We start from the raw sequence: 18,308 nt of genomic DNA on the forward strand, positions 1-18,308 counted from the left end.
TGCTTTTTCCTTTTATTTGGTAATTTAATTTCACTGAGAGATGAAAGTGCCTGAAAGAACTATAATCCCCCCCCCCCCCACCACACACACACACACACACACACACACACACACACACAATTGGCTTGGCAGATAAGTGATTGGGCTATAATGATGAAAAAACTAACAACCCAGTTCTTAAAATGCCCATGTTTATGCATGTACGTGTGTGTGTGTGTGTGTGTGTGTGTGTGTGTGTGTGTGTGCTGCTCTCAAAGTGGCCTGATGCAAAACTGGGCTTTATAAATTATTAACATGGTGGTTATCCATAATGCAGTATTGTCCACATCACACACACACACACACAGAGAAACTGACCCACATACACACATATGCACACACCCAAGCACATGGGAGCTACAGAACAAAAATGTCATTCTGGTCAATAGAATTTTATTTGAGCAAATATTACATACACTGTAAAAAAAATTGTATAATTTGTCACACTTCTGTGAAGACAGGTGGACCGACATCGGCAAGGGAAGAGAGGGCTCTTTTCTTCTCCTCTCACCACATCTCCGCTCAAAACTTGTGCAGCTGACCAAGCAGCAAATTCGGTTTTGCGGAACATGACAATAAAAGGAACTGTCCATTGAATGAAAATTAATGGCTTATAGAGCATAGTAAAAGTCCCGAAACAAACGACGAAAAAGGTATCAAATGATATGCAGGACACGCTGAGGTTTAACATTTTTATCTACCTTGTTTTTCACCTGCGCTTTTTAATGGTAAGATACAAACTATTCGTATGTTTTCTCCTAGCAAACCAAAACAACACAGAGATATAGAGGTTAAACCCTCTCTGCTATAGGAGAGTCAACAAGACAATATCTTATGCTAAAACCCCTTAACATATTCTAACACACACACACTTTCTCTCTTGCATTCCCACTCTCTTCTATTCAAAGGCATCACACTTCCTAATGCTAACAGGTAACAGATAGCAACAAAAATGTGCGCATGTGTGAATGTGTGTGTGTGTGTGTGTGTGCGTGTGTTTTCTTGTAACTCCAGTACCCCTAGTTTGCTACAATTTACAACCCACCCCTCTGCACAGAAAGAGTAAGAACTGAAGATGTGCTTAATGTTCTATGTCTCCAGTCACTAAACCTATTTAACATTATGACAAAGCATAACCCCAGCATGATGTCCATTACAACCGCCTTCATCAAATACAATGGACCACACAGGAATATGTGAAAACATTTGCTTGTGTTTTTTTGATCTAAAAATTAACTAATCTCAAATTCCCATCATGGGTTTCATTTGCAATTTATTAAAATACATAACCCAAAAAGTGTAACATTTTCAGTTACAAGGTACCGACACGGTATAATGAAATGCATACACACAGAAACACACCAACAAATGGAACCTTGATGAAGTGTCAGACATACCATCAGGTGTGTGTATGTGTGTATGTGTGTGTGGCTGCAAACAACCCTTTAGAGAGGGAGTATTTTGACTTTCTTACTAAAAATATGACTCCTATATGTGGACACATGTGGACACGTGTGTGTGTGTGTGTGTGTGTGTGTGTGTGTGTGTGTGTGTGTGTGTGTGTGTGTGTGTGTGTATGCTAGCCTCTAAGCATAACACATTTATCTCTGGTCACACCCCTCTGATCATTTCCACACACTGTCCCAGGGGCTACAGTGCATCACCTGTTCTCATTCAAAATCGAAAACAACAAAATAACAAAAGTAAAACATAAATCATGAATAACTGTATTAATTTTGAACAAATGTTACACAGCAAGAGGGAGATACACCTTTTTCTAAGCCATTAGTAATATTAGTACTGAGTTCTGTTAGAGTTGCCTAAAATCGTGCTTTAGGACTAAGCATCTCTATCTTTCAGTTTCTCCTTTTTTTAGGACAAAAAGAAAGAAAAATGGATTATGACAGGTAACCGTCATCGTCGTCATCGTCATCGTACTCTTCGTCGTCACCCATCTCTTCTTCATCATTCTGAACGTCATCATCCTCGTCATCCGAGAGCAGCTCATCACCGCTGCCAAAGTCTCCAGAAGCTTCCAACACTGGAGCTAAACACACACACAAGGACACATGCACACACATTCACATGCAAGGCGCGTGCGTGCACACACACACACGCATACACACACACATAGTGTAAATATAAGAGCATGTTAATGTTCATGCCTACTAGTGATGCATCATTACCTTAATGAAGTACTTAATTAGGGGGAACAGCTTCTGCACTCTTAACACCAGAAAATAGAAACATCTGCTATTTCCATCTATTCCAGAACCATTTTAAGGAAGACTTGCACTTATCTGACAAATCGGTTCCATTCACTAATAATATATGTGCAGTATGTACAAAACATTTCTATATTACTGCATGCTGTGCTATCCACATTAGGTCCATGTAGTGTTGTCCCCGAGTGCTCCCTGGATGAAGGCGCTTATGGTCTTACTGACTTTAGACAGAGTTTCCGGGTGTGTGGCACTGACATGTATGCTTTTTTATATGCCTATACTCGATCCAGGAAAGGCTTACGTTGGTCTGTCTTGTCTTGGAATGCTGGGAGACAGGTGTGTCAGTAGGTGATGCTCTGAGCCTCTGGTGTTGCTTCCAATCCCCTACTGAGCAGTGCTTGATGGGAACAAAAGTGTTGCATATACCAAGATGATTCCGTGATGCATAGGTCTCTCTGGTCAGCCAGGTCATCCGTAAGATGAAGGCTGGCCGATAATATAAAAGAGGAGATGTCAGGACAGAGGGAATTAAACTGAAAGGCCATATAACAGGCCTGCAGGACGGCTACAAATTCCTTGGGATTCTCCGATCACAAGGGAACCATGAGGCAGAAATAAGAAGAACAGCAACATCCAGGTACCTCCATCCAAATAGCCTACAGCAAGACCTCAAGATCCAGTTGAATGGGAATGATAAGGTCAATGGCATGACCGCATATGCCCTGCCAGTCATCAGATACCCAGCATGTATTATAAGCTGGCCAAGGAAAGAGCCAGATGAGACACAAAACATCCATATATTATATAAAACCATCGCACCCGCCCCCCCACCAAGAATGCACCGAGGAAAGGGTACTTCGTACAAATAGGGTCACCCGTGGTCACCATAGCACACAGTCACTAATCCCGGCAGCACAAGAGTGAAGTTCACCAGACAAGATGCAGACTGTGAAATCCAGACAATCCAGCACTTAGTAGCAGGAGGCTGGCAGGGAAAGCAGACTCAATCAACTGGCAGATCTTGTGGGACCCTGAGGTCCACACAGACAAGCAAGAAGTGGTCTATCAACCAGACACCCATGATGGTGGACAAGGTGCAGAACGGAGCAGCAGTAATAGATGTGCCAGTCCCAAGTGAAGAAAACATCCAACAGAAGCCAAATTTTCCAAAGAAGTTGGAAATACCAGGGACTCAAAGAGGAAGGAGAGTGAATGTGAAAGGTTAACACCAAAGTCACCCCAGTGACCCTTATACTGAAGGATTGGCTCCAACAGATTCCAGGAATGACAACATCAATCTCAGTCCAGAAGAGCGCCATCCTAGGAACAGCTAAAATATTGCTCCATCCCCTCAAACGTTCAGGCTGTTGGTAGAAGACCTAAGCATGAGGAAGAAGATACGACCTCCAGAAGAGGGAGTTAGGAATAAATATCTTTCTTCACAGTTCAGTTCCACTTAATAGCTCAGTTCCCATATTGGGTAGCAGCCTGCTGCCACATCTTTTTGTTGAACCGCCCACTCAGTGTCATTGGCCGAGAAAACTGCTAGATGTGCCCCAGCAGACGCCTTTGATTGGCTGCCATATGTCTGCCTACCAACATAGAAGTGTGAACCTTTGGTCACCTGCGTCATTCTCTTATCTTATTTTGCAACCATAATTAGAAGCATCGCCACCACGCAATACCCACCGCATTCTGCATGTCCCATCCTGTGTGAACCAGCAATCTCGTTTCCATAGCGATCCACACACCAGCACTGGCCGCTGCTGCTGCGGCACTGCTGTGGTCTGTAGAAGCCATTCTCATCACAAGATGGAATGTACTGACCTACGCACACACACACACACACACACACAGGTAAACATATTACTGCTACTACTAACACGTCCCACATACACAAATCACATTTCAGATTCAAAACGTCTTCCCTTAACTGCTCAAAAGAAGCAATCTTGCCAAACCCTTTCAGGAGTTCATATTTAATTAATTTAATAAATGTTTATTTATTTATTTATCTATCATTTTTTTGTAATAACTGTATGTCTATAGCCTTCTCTGTGTGATCCACTCAAGCTTCAGATAAAAATATTTCCCCTTCATGTCCGAATTCTACTGCTCATCTCATCTTTCGGTCCATGTAAAAATGAAGTGCACGAACCACCATGAGAGAGAGAGAGAGAGAGAGCGAGAGAGAGAGAGTGAGAGAGAGAGAGAGAAACTCCTACATGCCGGATATACAGAGGCATTCGTTTATGATCCAACAAATTCAAGATGAATTCCGTTTCTCTTGACTAGACGCAAAGCTTATTTTGTGAGCATGATTGCAAGATTCACCCCATCATATGCTATTATGATAATAGGTGTGTGCTTTACATATTCATGATCACACTTCCATGCATATTTATGCAGAGAAGGACAGCATATTATCTATAACCATGTAATATTGATGCAAATGCGCTATTATCACATTTGATTATAGGTCTCTGTCTGTAGTATAATTTAAAGCTTGAAACCTGTTCTGTTCAGGAACAGGCACAAAATCCCACCCCACCCGGTTAGATATTTGCTAATCTTTGTAAGGAATGAAAATAATTGATATAATTGTCATGACAAACCCGAATATCTACCATTACACATTTCCATTCTCTTTAATAGTAAAGATCATAAAAACTAAATGAGTCATAAATGACATAAATTTGATGTTGCTCATGTCTGTGTACTGAGTGCAGTTTTACTACAGTTCTGAACGAGGGAGAGAGAGTTAAACAAAACTCACCTAATAGTTTTTTTCCAGCTTTGTGGATGTTGGTAATCTCCGACTGGCAAGGAGACTCTAAAACACAAGAAGTGAAACTGATCTTAGATCAGCAGGACCCATCTGGCCTAGTGGCGGCAAAGAAGCATCAGCTAATGTCGCACGGGGACCATCAGACGGCCCAGCCACTGGGAGGCCTCCTGCCAAACAGTCCGCAAGCGTCAGACCCAGATGGTCACTCACCGTATCTCTGAGAGTTGCATTAGTATTGGCCTTCTCATGATAATCCCAGACCCCCTGGTCAGGCTTTCTTTGGTAAATTTCACATCAGAACACACATCAGAATCCGAGTCGCATGAGGGAAAACAAGCTTTGCCTTGTGGAGTCTATCTGCTGTTAAGGTCGCTTCCTTTGGCCGCCCACGGGGGTTTTCTCTCTCTGCATAGCTGCCCTTGGCTCATTCAGTAGGTGTCTAGCCTCAGATTTCTGTAAAGCTACTTTGTTGATGCCTGTTATAAAAAAGTGCCATACAAATAAAACTGAACTGCGGTGAATGGAGATGAATCAGCTAGACACAGCCAGGCATGTTCCCCTGAAAACACTTGTACAGAAACATAATAAATGCTTGTAGCCAGGCTCTTAATTGGTCTTCATAGTAGTTTCTTTTTAACACAGTCCTTTTAACACACATCTATAACCTGATTTCTTTAGCTGCAAACCTAGCACAGAACACCAGCCCACCTCTGGCAAACTTCGCTGTGAAAGCGCTCACAGTTTTACTGATTTGCTAAACCACTAAACCCCATTATCAGGACAAAACGGTCAAGTGCTAAAACTTTCATCAAATGAATCACTCTAGCTGTTCACCTAGTCAGACAGAGTTCTCCATTCTGATTCAGTCTTTTTGCAAGACTCTAAACACATTCTCGCTCGTTAAAGCACAGTTTGTGCTGTGTTGCACAATGGTAACCACAGGTGGCAGAAGCTAAATACAGTTAAAGCACAGATGTCATAGGTTACACACAATGACTCAAAACTGTCCATACTTGTTGCTAATAATGTGATGAAACCAATATAAGCCCGTCCAGAGTGGATAGAGCGGACAGGCGAGCTTGAAAGTTGATACCAACAATAGCTGGAAACAATCTGAGGGGTAGAGGAGGAAATGTGCATGTAAAAGGTCGCGTACAAGGCGGAGGAGCGAGACCAAGCCCAAGAACACTCATTTCAGATGAAATTCGAGCAACTGCAATGGGCCATGTTCTTGTTCATGGAATGTCAGTGAGGGAAGCAGGACAAAGAGTACAACCCAATCTCAGATCATTTACTGTGGCCACCATAACCAGAACCGAACAGGTAACCACTGATTTTAGGTCACTGAACGTTTATTGTGTACAGAAGCTTAACAGATTGCCAAGTATAACACTTTGCCATCACTGTTTTACTGTAGTAACATTTACTGCACACTTCCTTTTTTGTACAATGGCAAGACAGCCACTTGAGAGTGGTAGGACTCCTATGTTCTCCCAAGAGGTTCTCATAGCTGACATGGTCCTTCAAAACAATGCCATTAGACTGTGTGAAACACAGCACCGAGTTGTTGAAGTAAATTTTGAAGGAATCAACAGTGTCAGCCTTTCCGTCACTGCCTGTGGCCTCCGATGTAACAGGGTGTGTATGAGGCAAGTATACGCTCCACCCTTTCAGCACAAATCAGAAAGGGTCAAAGAACAACAATTTCATTATGCAAAAGTAAGCGAGGCTGGTCTTTCTGACAGTTGCGTTTTGTGTTGCCAGTTTGGAGAAATGGGTAGACGATTTCAAGAAATGTGTCTTAGCAAATGTGAAAACTGTAATTACAAGATGCGAGATAACTGTGAAATATCATGGAGGTGCAGTTCACGTCGCGTTGGTATTATGTGGCGTTATGTGGTATTAAGTGATGGTATGCCATGCGATGTGGTATTAAATGGTGGTATGTCTCCCTGATTCCTCTTCTGGCCTTTCTGTTTCACTGGATCGTTAGCAGGCACCTGTGTCTGGCATTGCTCTGTTCTCATGCTCAGTACATTTCCTATTTCCACTTTCACAGCAACAATCACTGCCAACAACTGTAGTTTAGCGGAGGGAGATTGGACTGACCGTCTCCTCGTTTCCACCACAGCCTCTCTTATTATGTGGTGAAAGGCACCGAGAGAAATCCCTACATCCAGGGGAAAGCGGGTCGGACAAGCTTTTTGGGAGGTGGGGGGAGGGGGGTGAAGGGCGCTGGAGAGACGCATGCGGTTCATACATTTTTGATGAAACGTAGTCCACAGGCATGCCGCCGAACGGAGCAGAGCCACCTACCTCACACATGGAACGTTACGACCCGAAAGGCATTACGCAACATGTGTGGCCCAAAAGGCATACGGATTACGCAACGTGTGGCCCAAAAGGCATATGGATTACACAACATGTGTGGCCCAAAAGGCATACAGATTACGCAACATGTGTGGCCCAAAAGGCATACAGATTACGCAACATGTGTGGCCCAAAAGGCATACGGATTACGCAACGTGTGGCCCAAAAGGCATACGGATTATGCAATGTGTGGCCCAAAATGCATGCATATTACGCAACATGTGTAGCCCAAAAGGCATACAGATTACGCAACGTGTGGCCCAAAAGGCATGCAGATTACGCAACATGTGTGGCCCAAAAGGCATACAGATTACACAACATGTGTGGCCCAAAAGGCATACAGATTACGCAACATGTGTGGCCCAAAAGGCATACAGATTACGCAACATGTGTGGCCCAAAAAGCATACAGATTATGCAACATGTGTGGCCCAAAAGGCATACAGATTACACAACATGTGTGGCCCAAAAGGCATACAGATTACTCAACATGTGTGGCCCAAAAGGCATACAGATTACGCAACATGTGTGGCCCAAAAAGCATACAGATTATGCAACATGTGTGGTCCAAAAGGCATACAGATTACACAACATGTGTGGCCCAAAAGGCATACAGATTACTCAACATGTGTGGCTCAAAAGGCATACAGATTAGGCAAAATGTGGCATATGCAACAGTTGCAAGATTTTCATCTGCACGTATCTCTTTGCAGCTCCGCATACACGCTTGTGAATAATAAACACACTCAGGCGGAAGCATCCAACGACCCATTTAAGGGATGCTAGTGCACGCATCTCTCTGAAAGACAGCACAAAATAGCTTCACTGCGAGGTGCCTTACTTTGGGATTTGGGCTACGTCCTCACCCAAAGGGGGATTCCATGATGTTGCTCAGCGGAGGAGAAAAAGTGGAAAACGTGGGGGGTGAAGTGGCAGCACGGTTGCGTGGCGGAGAAACCCACTGCAGTTTCACGGGGTGTCTGGCTGAGAGGAACCCAGAGCAGCAGTAGCCACAGAATGCACCATGCTGATATTTAATGACGTTAATAACTCGAGGGAGAAAACGGAGGGAGTTCGAGTCTTGTTTAGTAGCGAGTGGTCGCTCTTGTTTTTGTGTTTGTGTGTGTGTGGGTGCGCGCGCGCACGCACTCACCCTGCCGTTTCTGGAAGCAAGAGCACCACTCCTGACTGGAGACGAGCTGGTTGCGGCCAGAATCACATGACCTGAGGAAAGCCTTGGTACATGCGGCATCCCTCCCTGAGCCCAGGCGGGCCAGCTCTGATTGGTCGAGCTGCTGGTCGAAGTTCACATCCAGCCTGGCGAAAAGCCCATCTAGAGGGTCCTTACAAAGAGGCATCCTATTTATGTCCACCCCTACACAGAGAGAGAAAGGAAGGATTAGACAGAGAACGAGAGAGAGCGAGAGAAAGAAAGAGAGAACAGAAAGGAGGGAGAAAGAGGAAGCAATAAAGAGAAATAGGGACAGAGACAGAGAGATGTTATGAAATACAGTTCTGAAAACAGAAAGGAAAGGAGAAAAGTACCCTTTTGTGTGTGTATATGTGTGTGTATGTGGGTATGTAAGTGTGTATGTATGTGTGCGTGTGTGTGTGTGTGTGTGTGTACGTGTGTATGTGTGTGTGTATGTGTGTGTATGTGGGTATGTAAGTGTGCATGTTTGTGTATGTGTGTGTATGTGTATGTATGTGTGCGTATGTAGGTGTATGTAGGTGTATGTGTGTGTATGTGTGTGTATGTAGGTGTATGTTTGTGTATGTAGGTGTATGTGTGTATATGTGTGTATGTGTGTATATGTAGGTGTATGTGTGTGTATGTGTGTATGTAGGTGTATTTGTGTGTATGTGTGTGTATGTATGTGTATGTTTGTGTATGTGTGTGTATGTAGGTGTACGTAGGTGTATGTGTGTGTATGTGTGTATATGTGTGTGTATGTGTGTGCATGTGGGTATGTAAGTGTATATGTGTGTATGGGTGTGTATGTGGGTATGTAAGTGTGTATGTATGTGTGTGTGTGTGTGTGTGTACACGTGTGTATGTGTGTGTATATGTGTGTGTATGTGGGTATGTAAGTGTGTATGTATGTGTGTGTGTGTGTGTGTGTGTGTGTGTGTGTGTGTGTGTACGTGTGTGTGTATGTGTGTGTATGTGGGTATGTAAGTGTGTATGTTTGTGTATGTGTGTGTATGTGTGTATGTGTGTGTATGTGTGCGTATGTAGGTGTATGTAGGTAGGTGTATGTGTGTGTATGTGTGTGAATGTAGGTGTATGTTTGTGTATGTAGGTGTATGTGTGTATGTGTGTGTATGTGTGTATATGTAGGTGTATGTGTGTGTATGTGTGTATGTAGGTGTATGTGTGTGTATGTGTGTGTATGTATGTGTATGTTTGTGTATGTGTGTGTAAGTAGTTGTACGTAGGTGTATGTGTGTGTATGTGTGTGTGTATGTGTGTGCATGTGGGTATGTAAGTGTATATGTGTGTATGGCTGTGTATGTGTGTGTACATAGGTGTATGTGTGTATATGTGTGTGTATGAGTGTGTATGTGTGCTTGTAGGTGTATGGGTGTATGTGTGTGTATGTGTGTGTGGGTAGGTGTGTGTATGTAGGTGTATGTGTGTGTATGTGTGTATGTAGGTGTATGTGTGTGTATGTGTGTATGTAGGTGTACGTGTGTGCATGTGTGTATGTAGGTGTATGTGTGTGTATGTAGGTGTATAGGTGTGTATGTAGGTGTATGTGTGTGTATATGTGTGTATGTAGGTGTATGTGTGTGTATGTGTGTATGTAGGTGTATGTGTGTGTATATGTGTGTATGTAGGTGTATGTGTGTGCATGTCTGTGCATGTGTGTATGTAGGTGTATGTGTGTGTATGTAGGAGTATGTTTGTGTATGTACGTGTACATGTGTGTGTGTATGTGTATGTGTGTGTATGTAGGTGTATGCATATGTATGTGTGTGTATGTAGGTGTATGTGTGTATATGTGTGTGTATGTAGGTGTATGTGTGTGTATGTGTGTGTGTATGTGTGTGTATGTTTGTGAGCGTATGTGTGTTTGTGTGTATGTAGGTGTATGTCTATGTATGTGTGTATATAGGTGTATGTGTGTATGTTTGTGTGTGTAGGTGTATGTGTGTGTATGTAGGTGTATGTGTGTGTATGTGTGTGTATGTAGGTGTATATGTGTGTATGTAGGTATATGTGGGTGTATGTGTGAATGTGTGTGTATGTGTGTGAGTGTGTATGTTTGTGAGCGTATGTGTGTTTGTGTGTATGTAGGTGTATGTGTGTGTATTTGTGTGTATGTGTGTATGTAGGTGTATGTGTGTGTATGCGTGTGTGTAGGTGTATGTGTGTGTATGTGTGTGTATGTAGGTGTATGTGTGTGTGTGTGTGTGTGTAGGTGTATATGTGTGTATGTAGGTGTATGTGTGTATATGTGTGTATGTAGGTGTGTGTGTGTGTGTATGTGTGTGTGAATGTGTGTGTATGTGTGCATGTAGGTGTATGTGTGTGTTTGTAGGTGTATGTGTATGTATGTAGGTGTATGTGTGTGTGTGTGTGTAGGTGTGTGTGTGTATGTAGGTGTATGTGTGTATGTAGGTGTATGTGTGTGTATGTGTGTGTGTGTAGATGTATGGGTGTGTATGTGTGTGCATGTAGGTGTATGTGTGTGTATGTAGGTGTATGTGTGTGTGTGTGTGTAAGTGTGTGTATGAAGGTGTATGTGTGTGTATGTGTGTGTGTATGTAGGTGTATATAGGTGTATGCGTGTGTATGTGTGTGTGTGTATGTGTGTGTATGTAGGTGTATGTGTGTGAGTGTATGTGTGTGTGTGTGTGTGTGTATGAGTGTGTATGTGTGTGTGTAGGTGTATGTGTGTGTATGTAGGTGTATGTCTATGTATGTGTGTAAATATAGGTGTATGTGTGTGTATGTGTGTGTATGTAGGTGTATGTGTGTGTGTGTGTGTGTGTGTAGGTGTATATGTGTGTATGTAGGTGTATGTGTGTATATGTGTGTATGTAGGTGTGTGTGTGTGTGTGTGTGTGTATGTGTGTGTGAATGTGTGTGTATGTGTGCATGTAGGTGTATGTGTGTGTTTGTAGGTGTATGTGTATGTATGTAGGTGTATGTGTGTGTGTGTGTGTAGGTGTGTGTGTGTATGTAGGTGTATGTGTGTGTATGTGTGTGTGTGTAGATGTATGGGTGTGTATGTGTGTGCATGTAGGTGTATGTGTGTGTATGTAGGTGTATGTGTGTGTATGTGTGTGTGTGTGTGTGTAGGTGTGTGTATGAAGGTGTATGAAGGTGTATGTGTGTGTATGTGTGTGTATGTGTGTGTGTATGTAGGTGTATATGTGTGTATGTAGGTGTATATAGGTGTATGCGTGTGTATGTGTGTGTGTGTATGTGTGTGTATGTAGGTGTATGTGTGTGAATGTGTGTGAGTGTATGTGTGTGTGTGTATGTGTGTGTGTGTGTGTGTGTGTGTGTATGAGTGTGTATGTGTGTGTGTAGGTGTATGTGTGTGTATGTAGGTGTATGTCTATGTATGTGTGTAAATATAGGTGTATGTGTGTGTATGTGTGTGTATGTAGGTGTATGTGTGTGTATGTGTGTGTGTGTATGTATGTAGGTGTATGTCTGTGTATATGAGTGTATGTAGGTGTATGTCTGTGTATATGTGTGTATGTAGGTGTATGTGTGTGTATGTAGGTGTATGCGTGTGCATGTGTGTATGTAGGTGTATGTGTGTGTATGTAGGTGTATAGGTGTGTATGTAGGTGTATGTGGGTGTATCTGTGCATGTGTGGGTATGTGTGTTTATGTAGGTGTATGTGTGTGTATGTGTGTGTATGTAGGTGTATGTGTGTGTATGTAGGTGTATGTGTGTATGTAGGTGTATGTGTGTGTATGTGTGTGTGTAGGTGTATGTGTGTGTATGTAGGTGTATGTGTGTGTGTGTGTGTAGGTGTATGTATGTAGGTGTATATGTGTGTATGTAGGTGTATGTGTGTATATGTGTGTATGTAGGTGTGTGTGTGTGTGTGTATGTGTGCATGTAGGTGTATGTGTGTGTTTGTGTATGTATGTAGGTGTATGTGTGTGCATGTAGGTGTATGTGTGTGTTTGTAGGTGTATGTGTGTGTATGTAGGTGTATGTGTGTGTATGTGTGTGTGTGTTTGGGTAGGTGTGTGTATGTAGGTCTATGTGTGTGTATGTGTGTGTATGTAGGTGTATGTGTGTGTATGTGTGTGTGTATATGTGTCAGTGTATGTGTGTGTGTGTGTGTGTATGAGTGTGTATGTAGGTGTGTATGTCTATGTATGTGTGTAAATATAGGTGTATGTGTGTGTATGTAGGTGTATGTGTGTGTATGTGTGTGTGTAGGTGTATGTATGTAGGTGTATGTCTGTGTATATGTGTCTATGTAGGTGTATGTGTGTGTATGTGTGTATGTAGGTGTATGCGTGTGTATGTAGGTGTATGTGGGTGTATCTGTGCATGAGTGTGTATGTGTGTGTATGTAGGTGTATGTGTGTGTATGTAGGTGTATGTGTGTATGTGTGTGTATGTAGGTGTATGTTTGTGTATGTAGGTGTATGTGGGTGTATGTGTGCATGTGTGTGTATGTCGGTGTATGTAGGTGTATGTGTGTTTATGTAGGTGTATGTGTGTGTATGTGTGTGTATGTAGGTGTATGTGTGTATGTATGTAGGTGTATGTCTATGTATGTGTGTATATAGGTGTATGTGTGTGTATGTAGGTGTATGTTTGTATGTGTGTGTATATATGTGTATGTGTATGTGTGTGTATGTGTGTGTATGTAGGTGTATATGTGTGTATGTAGGTGTATGTGTGTGTATGTAGGTGTATGTGTGTATGTGTGTGTATGTAGGTGTATGTTTGTGTATGTAGGTGTATGTGGGTGTATGTGTGCATGTGTGTGTATGTCGGTGTATGTAGGTGTATGTGTGTTTATGTAGGTGTATGTGTGTGTATGTGTGTGTATGTAGGTGTATGTGTCTATGTGTGTGTGTATGTAGGTGTATGTTTGTGTATGTGTGTATGTTTGTGAGTGTATGTGTGTGTATGTAGGTGTATGTCTATGTATGTGTGTATATAGGTGTATGTGTGTGTATGTAGGTGTATGTTTGTATGTGTGTGTATATATGTGTATGTGTGTGTGTGTGTGTTTATGTGTGTGTATGTAGGTGTATGTGTGTGTATGTAGGTGTATATGTGTGTATGTAGGTGTATGTGGGTGTATGTGTGAATGTGTGTGTATGTGTGCATGTGTGTGCATGTGTGTGTGTAGGTGTGTGTGTGTATGTAGGTGTATGTGTGTGTATGTGTGTGTATGTAGGTGTACGTGTGTGTATGTGTGTGCATGTGTATGTGTATGCGTGTGTATATGTGTGTGTGTGTAGGTGTATATGTGTGTATGTAGGTGTATGTGCGTATATGTGTGTATGCAGGTGTGTGTGTGTATGTGTGTGTGAATGTGTGTGTATGTGTGCATGTAGGTGTATGTGTGTGTTTGTAGGTATATGTAGGTGTATGTGTGTGTGTGTGTGTGTAGGTGTGTCTGTGTATGTAGGTGTATGTGTGTGTATGTGTGTATGTAGGTGTATGTGTGTGTGTGTAGGTGTATGGGTGTGTTTGTAGGTGTATGTGTGTGTATGGGTAGGTGTGTGTATGAAGGAGTATGTGTGTGTGTGTATGTGTGTGTGTGTATGTGTGTGTATGTAGGTGTATGTGTGTATGTAGGTGTATATAGGTGTATGCGTGTGTATGTGTGTGTATGTGTGTGTGTGTGTGTGTGTGTGTGTGTGTGTGTATGTGTGTGTATGTAGGTGTATGTGTATGTATGTAGGTGTATATGTGTGTATGTAGGTGTATGTGTGTATATGTGTGTATGTAGGTGTGTGTGTGTGTGTATGTGTGTGTATGTGTGCATGTAGGTGTATGTGTGTGTTTGTGTATGTATGTAGGTGTGTGTGTGTGTGCATGTAGGTGTATGTGTGTGTTTGTAGGTGTATGTGTATGTATGTAGGTGTGTGTGTGTGTGTGTGTGCATGTAGGTGTATGTGTGTGCATGTAGGTGTATGTGTGTGTTTGTAGGTGTATGTGTGTGTATGTAGGTGTATGTGTGTGTATGTGTGTGTGTGTTTGGGTAGGTGTGTGTATGTAGGTCTATGTGTGTGTATGTGTGTGTATGTAGGTGTATGTGTGTGTATGTGTGTGTGTATATGTGTCAGTGTATGTGTGTGTGTGTGTGTGTATGAGTGTGTATGTAGGTGTGTATGTCTATGTATGTGTGTAAATATAGGTGTATGTGTGTGTATGTAGGTGTATGTGTGTGTATGTGTGTGTGTAGGTGTATGTATGTAGGTGTATGTCTGTGTATATGTGTCTATGTAGGTGTATGTGTGTATGTGTGTATGTAGGTGTATGCGTGTGTATGTAGGTGTATGTGGGTGTATCTGTGCATGAGTGTGTATGTGTGTGTATGTAGGTGTATGTGTGTGTATGTAGGTGTATGTGTGTATGTGTGTGTATGTAGGTGTATGTTTGTGTATGTAGGTGTATGTGGGTGTATGTGTGCATGTGTGTGTATGTCGGTGTATGTAGGTGTATGTGTGTTTATGTAGGTGTATGTGTGTGTATGTGTGTGTATGTAGGTGTATGTGTGTATGTATGTAGGTGTATGTCTATGTATGTGTGTATATAGGTGTATGTGTGTGTATGTAGGTGTATGTTTGTATGTGTGTGTATATATGTGTATGTGTATGTGTGTGTATGTGTGTGTATGTAGGTGTATGTGTGTGTATGTAGGTGTATATGTGTGTATGTAGGTGTATGTGTGTGTATGTAGGTGTATGTGTGTATGTGTGTGTATGTAGGTGTATGTTTGTGTATGTAGGTGTATGTGGGTGTATGTGTGCATGTGTGTGTATGTCGGTGTATGTAGGTGTATGTGTGTTTATGTAGGTGTATGTGTGTGTATGTGTGTGTATGTAGGTGTATGTGTCTATGTGTGTGTGTATGTAGGTGTATGTTTGTGTATGTGTGTATGTTTGTGAGTGTATGTGTGTGTATGTAGGTGTATGTCTATGTATGTGTGTATATAGGTGTATGTGTGTGTATGTAGGTGTATGTTTGTATGTGTGTGTATATATGTGTATGTGTGTGTGTGTGTTTATGTGTGTGTATGTAGGTGTATGTGTGTGTATGTAGGTGTATATGTGTGTATGTAGGTGTATGTGGGTGTATGTGTGTGTGTGTGTATGTGTGCATGTGTGTGCATGTGTGTGTGTAGGTGTGTGTGTGTATGTAGGTGTATGTGTGTGTATGTGTGTGTATGTAGGTGTACGTGTGTGTATGTGTGTGCATGTGTATGTGTATGTGTGTGTATATGTGTGTGTGTGTGTAGGTGTATATGTATGTATGTAGGTGTATGTGTGTGCATGTGTGTATGTAGGTGTATGTGTGTGTATGTAGGTGTATGTGTGTGTGTGTAGGTGTATGTATGTAGGTGTATGTGGGTGTATGTGTGCATGTGTGTGTATGTGTGTGTATGTAGGTGTATGTGTGTATGTGTGTGTATGTGTGTGTATGTAGGTGTATGTTCGTGTATGTACGTGTACGTGTGTGTGTGTATGTGTGTGTATGTAGGTGTATGTAGGTGTATGTGAGTATATGTGTGTGTATGTAGGTGTATGTGTTAGTATGTGTGTGTGTATGTGTGTGTGTGTGTCTGTGTATTTGTGTGAGTGTATGTGTGTGTGTGTGTGTGTATGTAGGTGTATGTGTGTGTATGTGTGTGTGTATGTGTGTGTATGTAGGTGTATGTGTTTGTGTATGTGTGTGTATGTGTGTGTATGTAGGTGTATGTGTGTGTGTATGTGTGTGTATGTAGGTGTATGTGTGTGTATGTAAATGTATGTGTGTGTATGTGTGTCTATGTGTGTGTATGTAGGTGTATGTGTGTGTTTGTAGGTGTATGTGTGTGTATGTAGGTGTGTATGTGTGCATGTAGGTGTATGTGTGTGTATGTCTATGTATGTATGTATGTGTGTGTATGTCTATGTATGTATGTATGTGTGTGTATGTGTGTATGTAGGTCTATGTGTGTGTATGTGTGTATGTTGGTGTATGTCTGTGTGTGTGTGTGTGTGTGTGTGTATGTCTACGTATGTGTGTGTATTTGATGTGCATAAGGTCATGCATGTGCAATATGTGGGCAATAAGTCGCGTGCAATTGGGTGCAGCCATAAGTGTGTGTGACTGCTTGTGTGTGCATGTGTGCAATACTGTGTGGACATGTGTGGAGCTGTGTGTATGTGTGGTTATGCATGAACGGCTGTGTGTGTCTGTGTGTGTGTGTGTGTGTGTGTGTGTGTGTGTGTGTGTGTGTGTGTGGATGTGTGGGTGTGTGTGGCTGCGTTTGCACATGTAACTGCATGTGTGTGTGTGTTGATGTGGGTGTGAGACTGTGAGTGTGAGTATAGTAAGGCACTCACTCTTTTCAAGTTTCTGGAACTTGACCCTCTTGTTGAGATTCCCACTCTCAGGCACGTCTCTGAACCGCTCTCTCAGTCTTCTTATGACCTCAGTCATTTCAGCATCACTGCACTCTACACACACACACACACACACACACACACCCTCCCTGGATCACTGTTAAAACCTACTGAAGTACACAGTCTACTCGGCTTAACATACACATAGTAAATTTGAATGACTCAAGGTTTTCCTCAATTTCATCCTTTTCAAAAAAAGCTGTCAAAAACACAATTACTCACATAACAAAGATGTTAATTAACCGTAGATGCAGAAAAAGACTACAGTGAGTCCCAAATAGCACAAGAAATGTAAATAAACAGGATTAACAACTCTGCCTCTACCGGAGAGGTGAGTCTATGTGCCAGTGAGGCTTTTGTTTCATTCTGGCCTCATCTGGCTCACCTGCTCTGAGGCTACCACTCAGGTTCTTGCGAGGATTTATGCTATGACCTCATAGATTACTAGAACATCTTAACGGATGTTCAGTTTGTGCTCTGCAAGTCAGTGAGTGCTGAGAAAAAAAAATAAAAATTATGTTGTCTGTATGGGGAAGAGAGGGGAACACCTGCTAGGCATTTTTAATCTTTCTTTCTTGTTCTCATCTTTGTCTTACTCTCTCTTATTCTCACACTCAGGATCTGATACAGAAAGTTTAACATGTTGCTAAACAGGTACACATTTTAGGAATGGATAGACTGGACTGAAGGGCCTAAAATAATAATGTTCTCAGTGGCTAACAGCTATTAGAGCTTGGTGTGTGGGAGTGGCAGTGAGAAAAACAGAGACATCCTCAGGAAGAGTATGTGTGTGTGTGTGTGTGTGTGTGTGTGTGTGTGTTTATACCATTTTTGTGTGTAGGACTGTATGGATGTGATAGGCAAGGACACTGTCCTGGACATTTCACAGAAATCTGCTTCCCAGAGATACACGCCTGATAGTCCAGTTTACACTAAAGGGTGCGCACACACACAGACACACACACACACACACACACACACACACACACACACACACACACACACAGGAAGGGCTGGATCAGCATAGTACATTGTCATTTAGACATTAATCTTTCAGCTGAATACCTTCAAAGGAAATTTAAGGTCTTACACAAGCCCTTTAATATTACTGCATTTGAATTTTTATGTTAATATGTTTTACCTTGGTAGAGTATGTGTGTCCATCTGTTCCACAGACGGGCGATGGATGCACCACTGGGCATCTATTGCACTTCAGCAGGTCTGCGTTTCTCCCAGCCACACCCTTAAAACTACAGACAGACAGAGCGAGAGAG

General features: G+C 42.3%; 1 protein-coding gene across 1 annotated transcript in view; it reads right to left on the bottom strand.

Annotated features, from left to right (window-relative positions):
* Positions 1 to 415: 415 nt before the first annotated feature.
* Positions 416 to 18,308, bottom strand: part of spock3 (SPARC (osteonectin), cwcv and kazal like domains proteoglycan 3) — a 31,719-nt gene continuing 13,826 nt past the window's right edge. Inside the window, exons 5-11 of the mRNA XM_035530082.2 lie at positions 18,176 to 18,284; positions 17,861 to 17,966; positions 16,975 to 17,088; positions 8,575 to 8,796; positions 5,041 to 5,097; positions 3,954 to 4,091; positions 416 to 2,086 (exon numbers count right to left, since the gene is read on the bottom strand). Coding sequence (XP_035385975.1) covers positions 1,938 to 2,086; positions 3,954 to 4,091; positions 5,041 to 5,097; positions 8,575 to 8,796; positions 16,975 to 17,088; positions 17,861 to 17,966; positions 18,176 to 18,284 — 895 coding nt within the window. The 3' untranslated portion in view covers positions 416 to 1,937. The remainder of the gene's footprint in view (positions 2,087 to 3,953; positions 4,092 to 5,040; positions 5,098 to 8,574; positions 8,797 to 16,974; positions 17,089 to 17,860; positions 17,967 to 18,175; positions 18,285 to 18,308) is intronic.

The sequence above is a fragment of the Electrophorus electricus genome, chromosome 5 (assembly GCF_041902795.1).
Source record: "Electrophorus electricus isolate QZ-2024a chromosome 5, ASM4190279v1, whole genome shotgun sequence".
Taxonomy (NCBI): Eukaryota; Metazoa; Chordata; class Actinopteri; order Gymnotiformes; family Gymnotidae; genus Electrophorus; species Electrophorus electricus.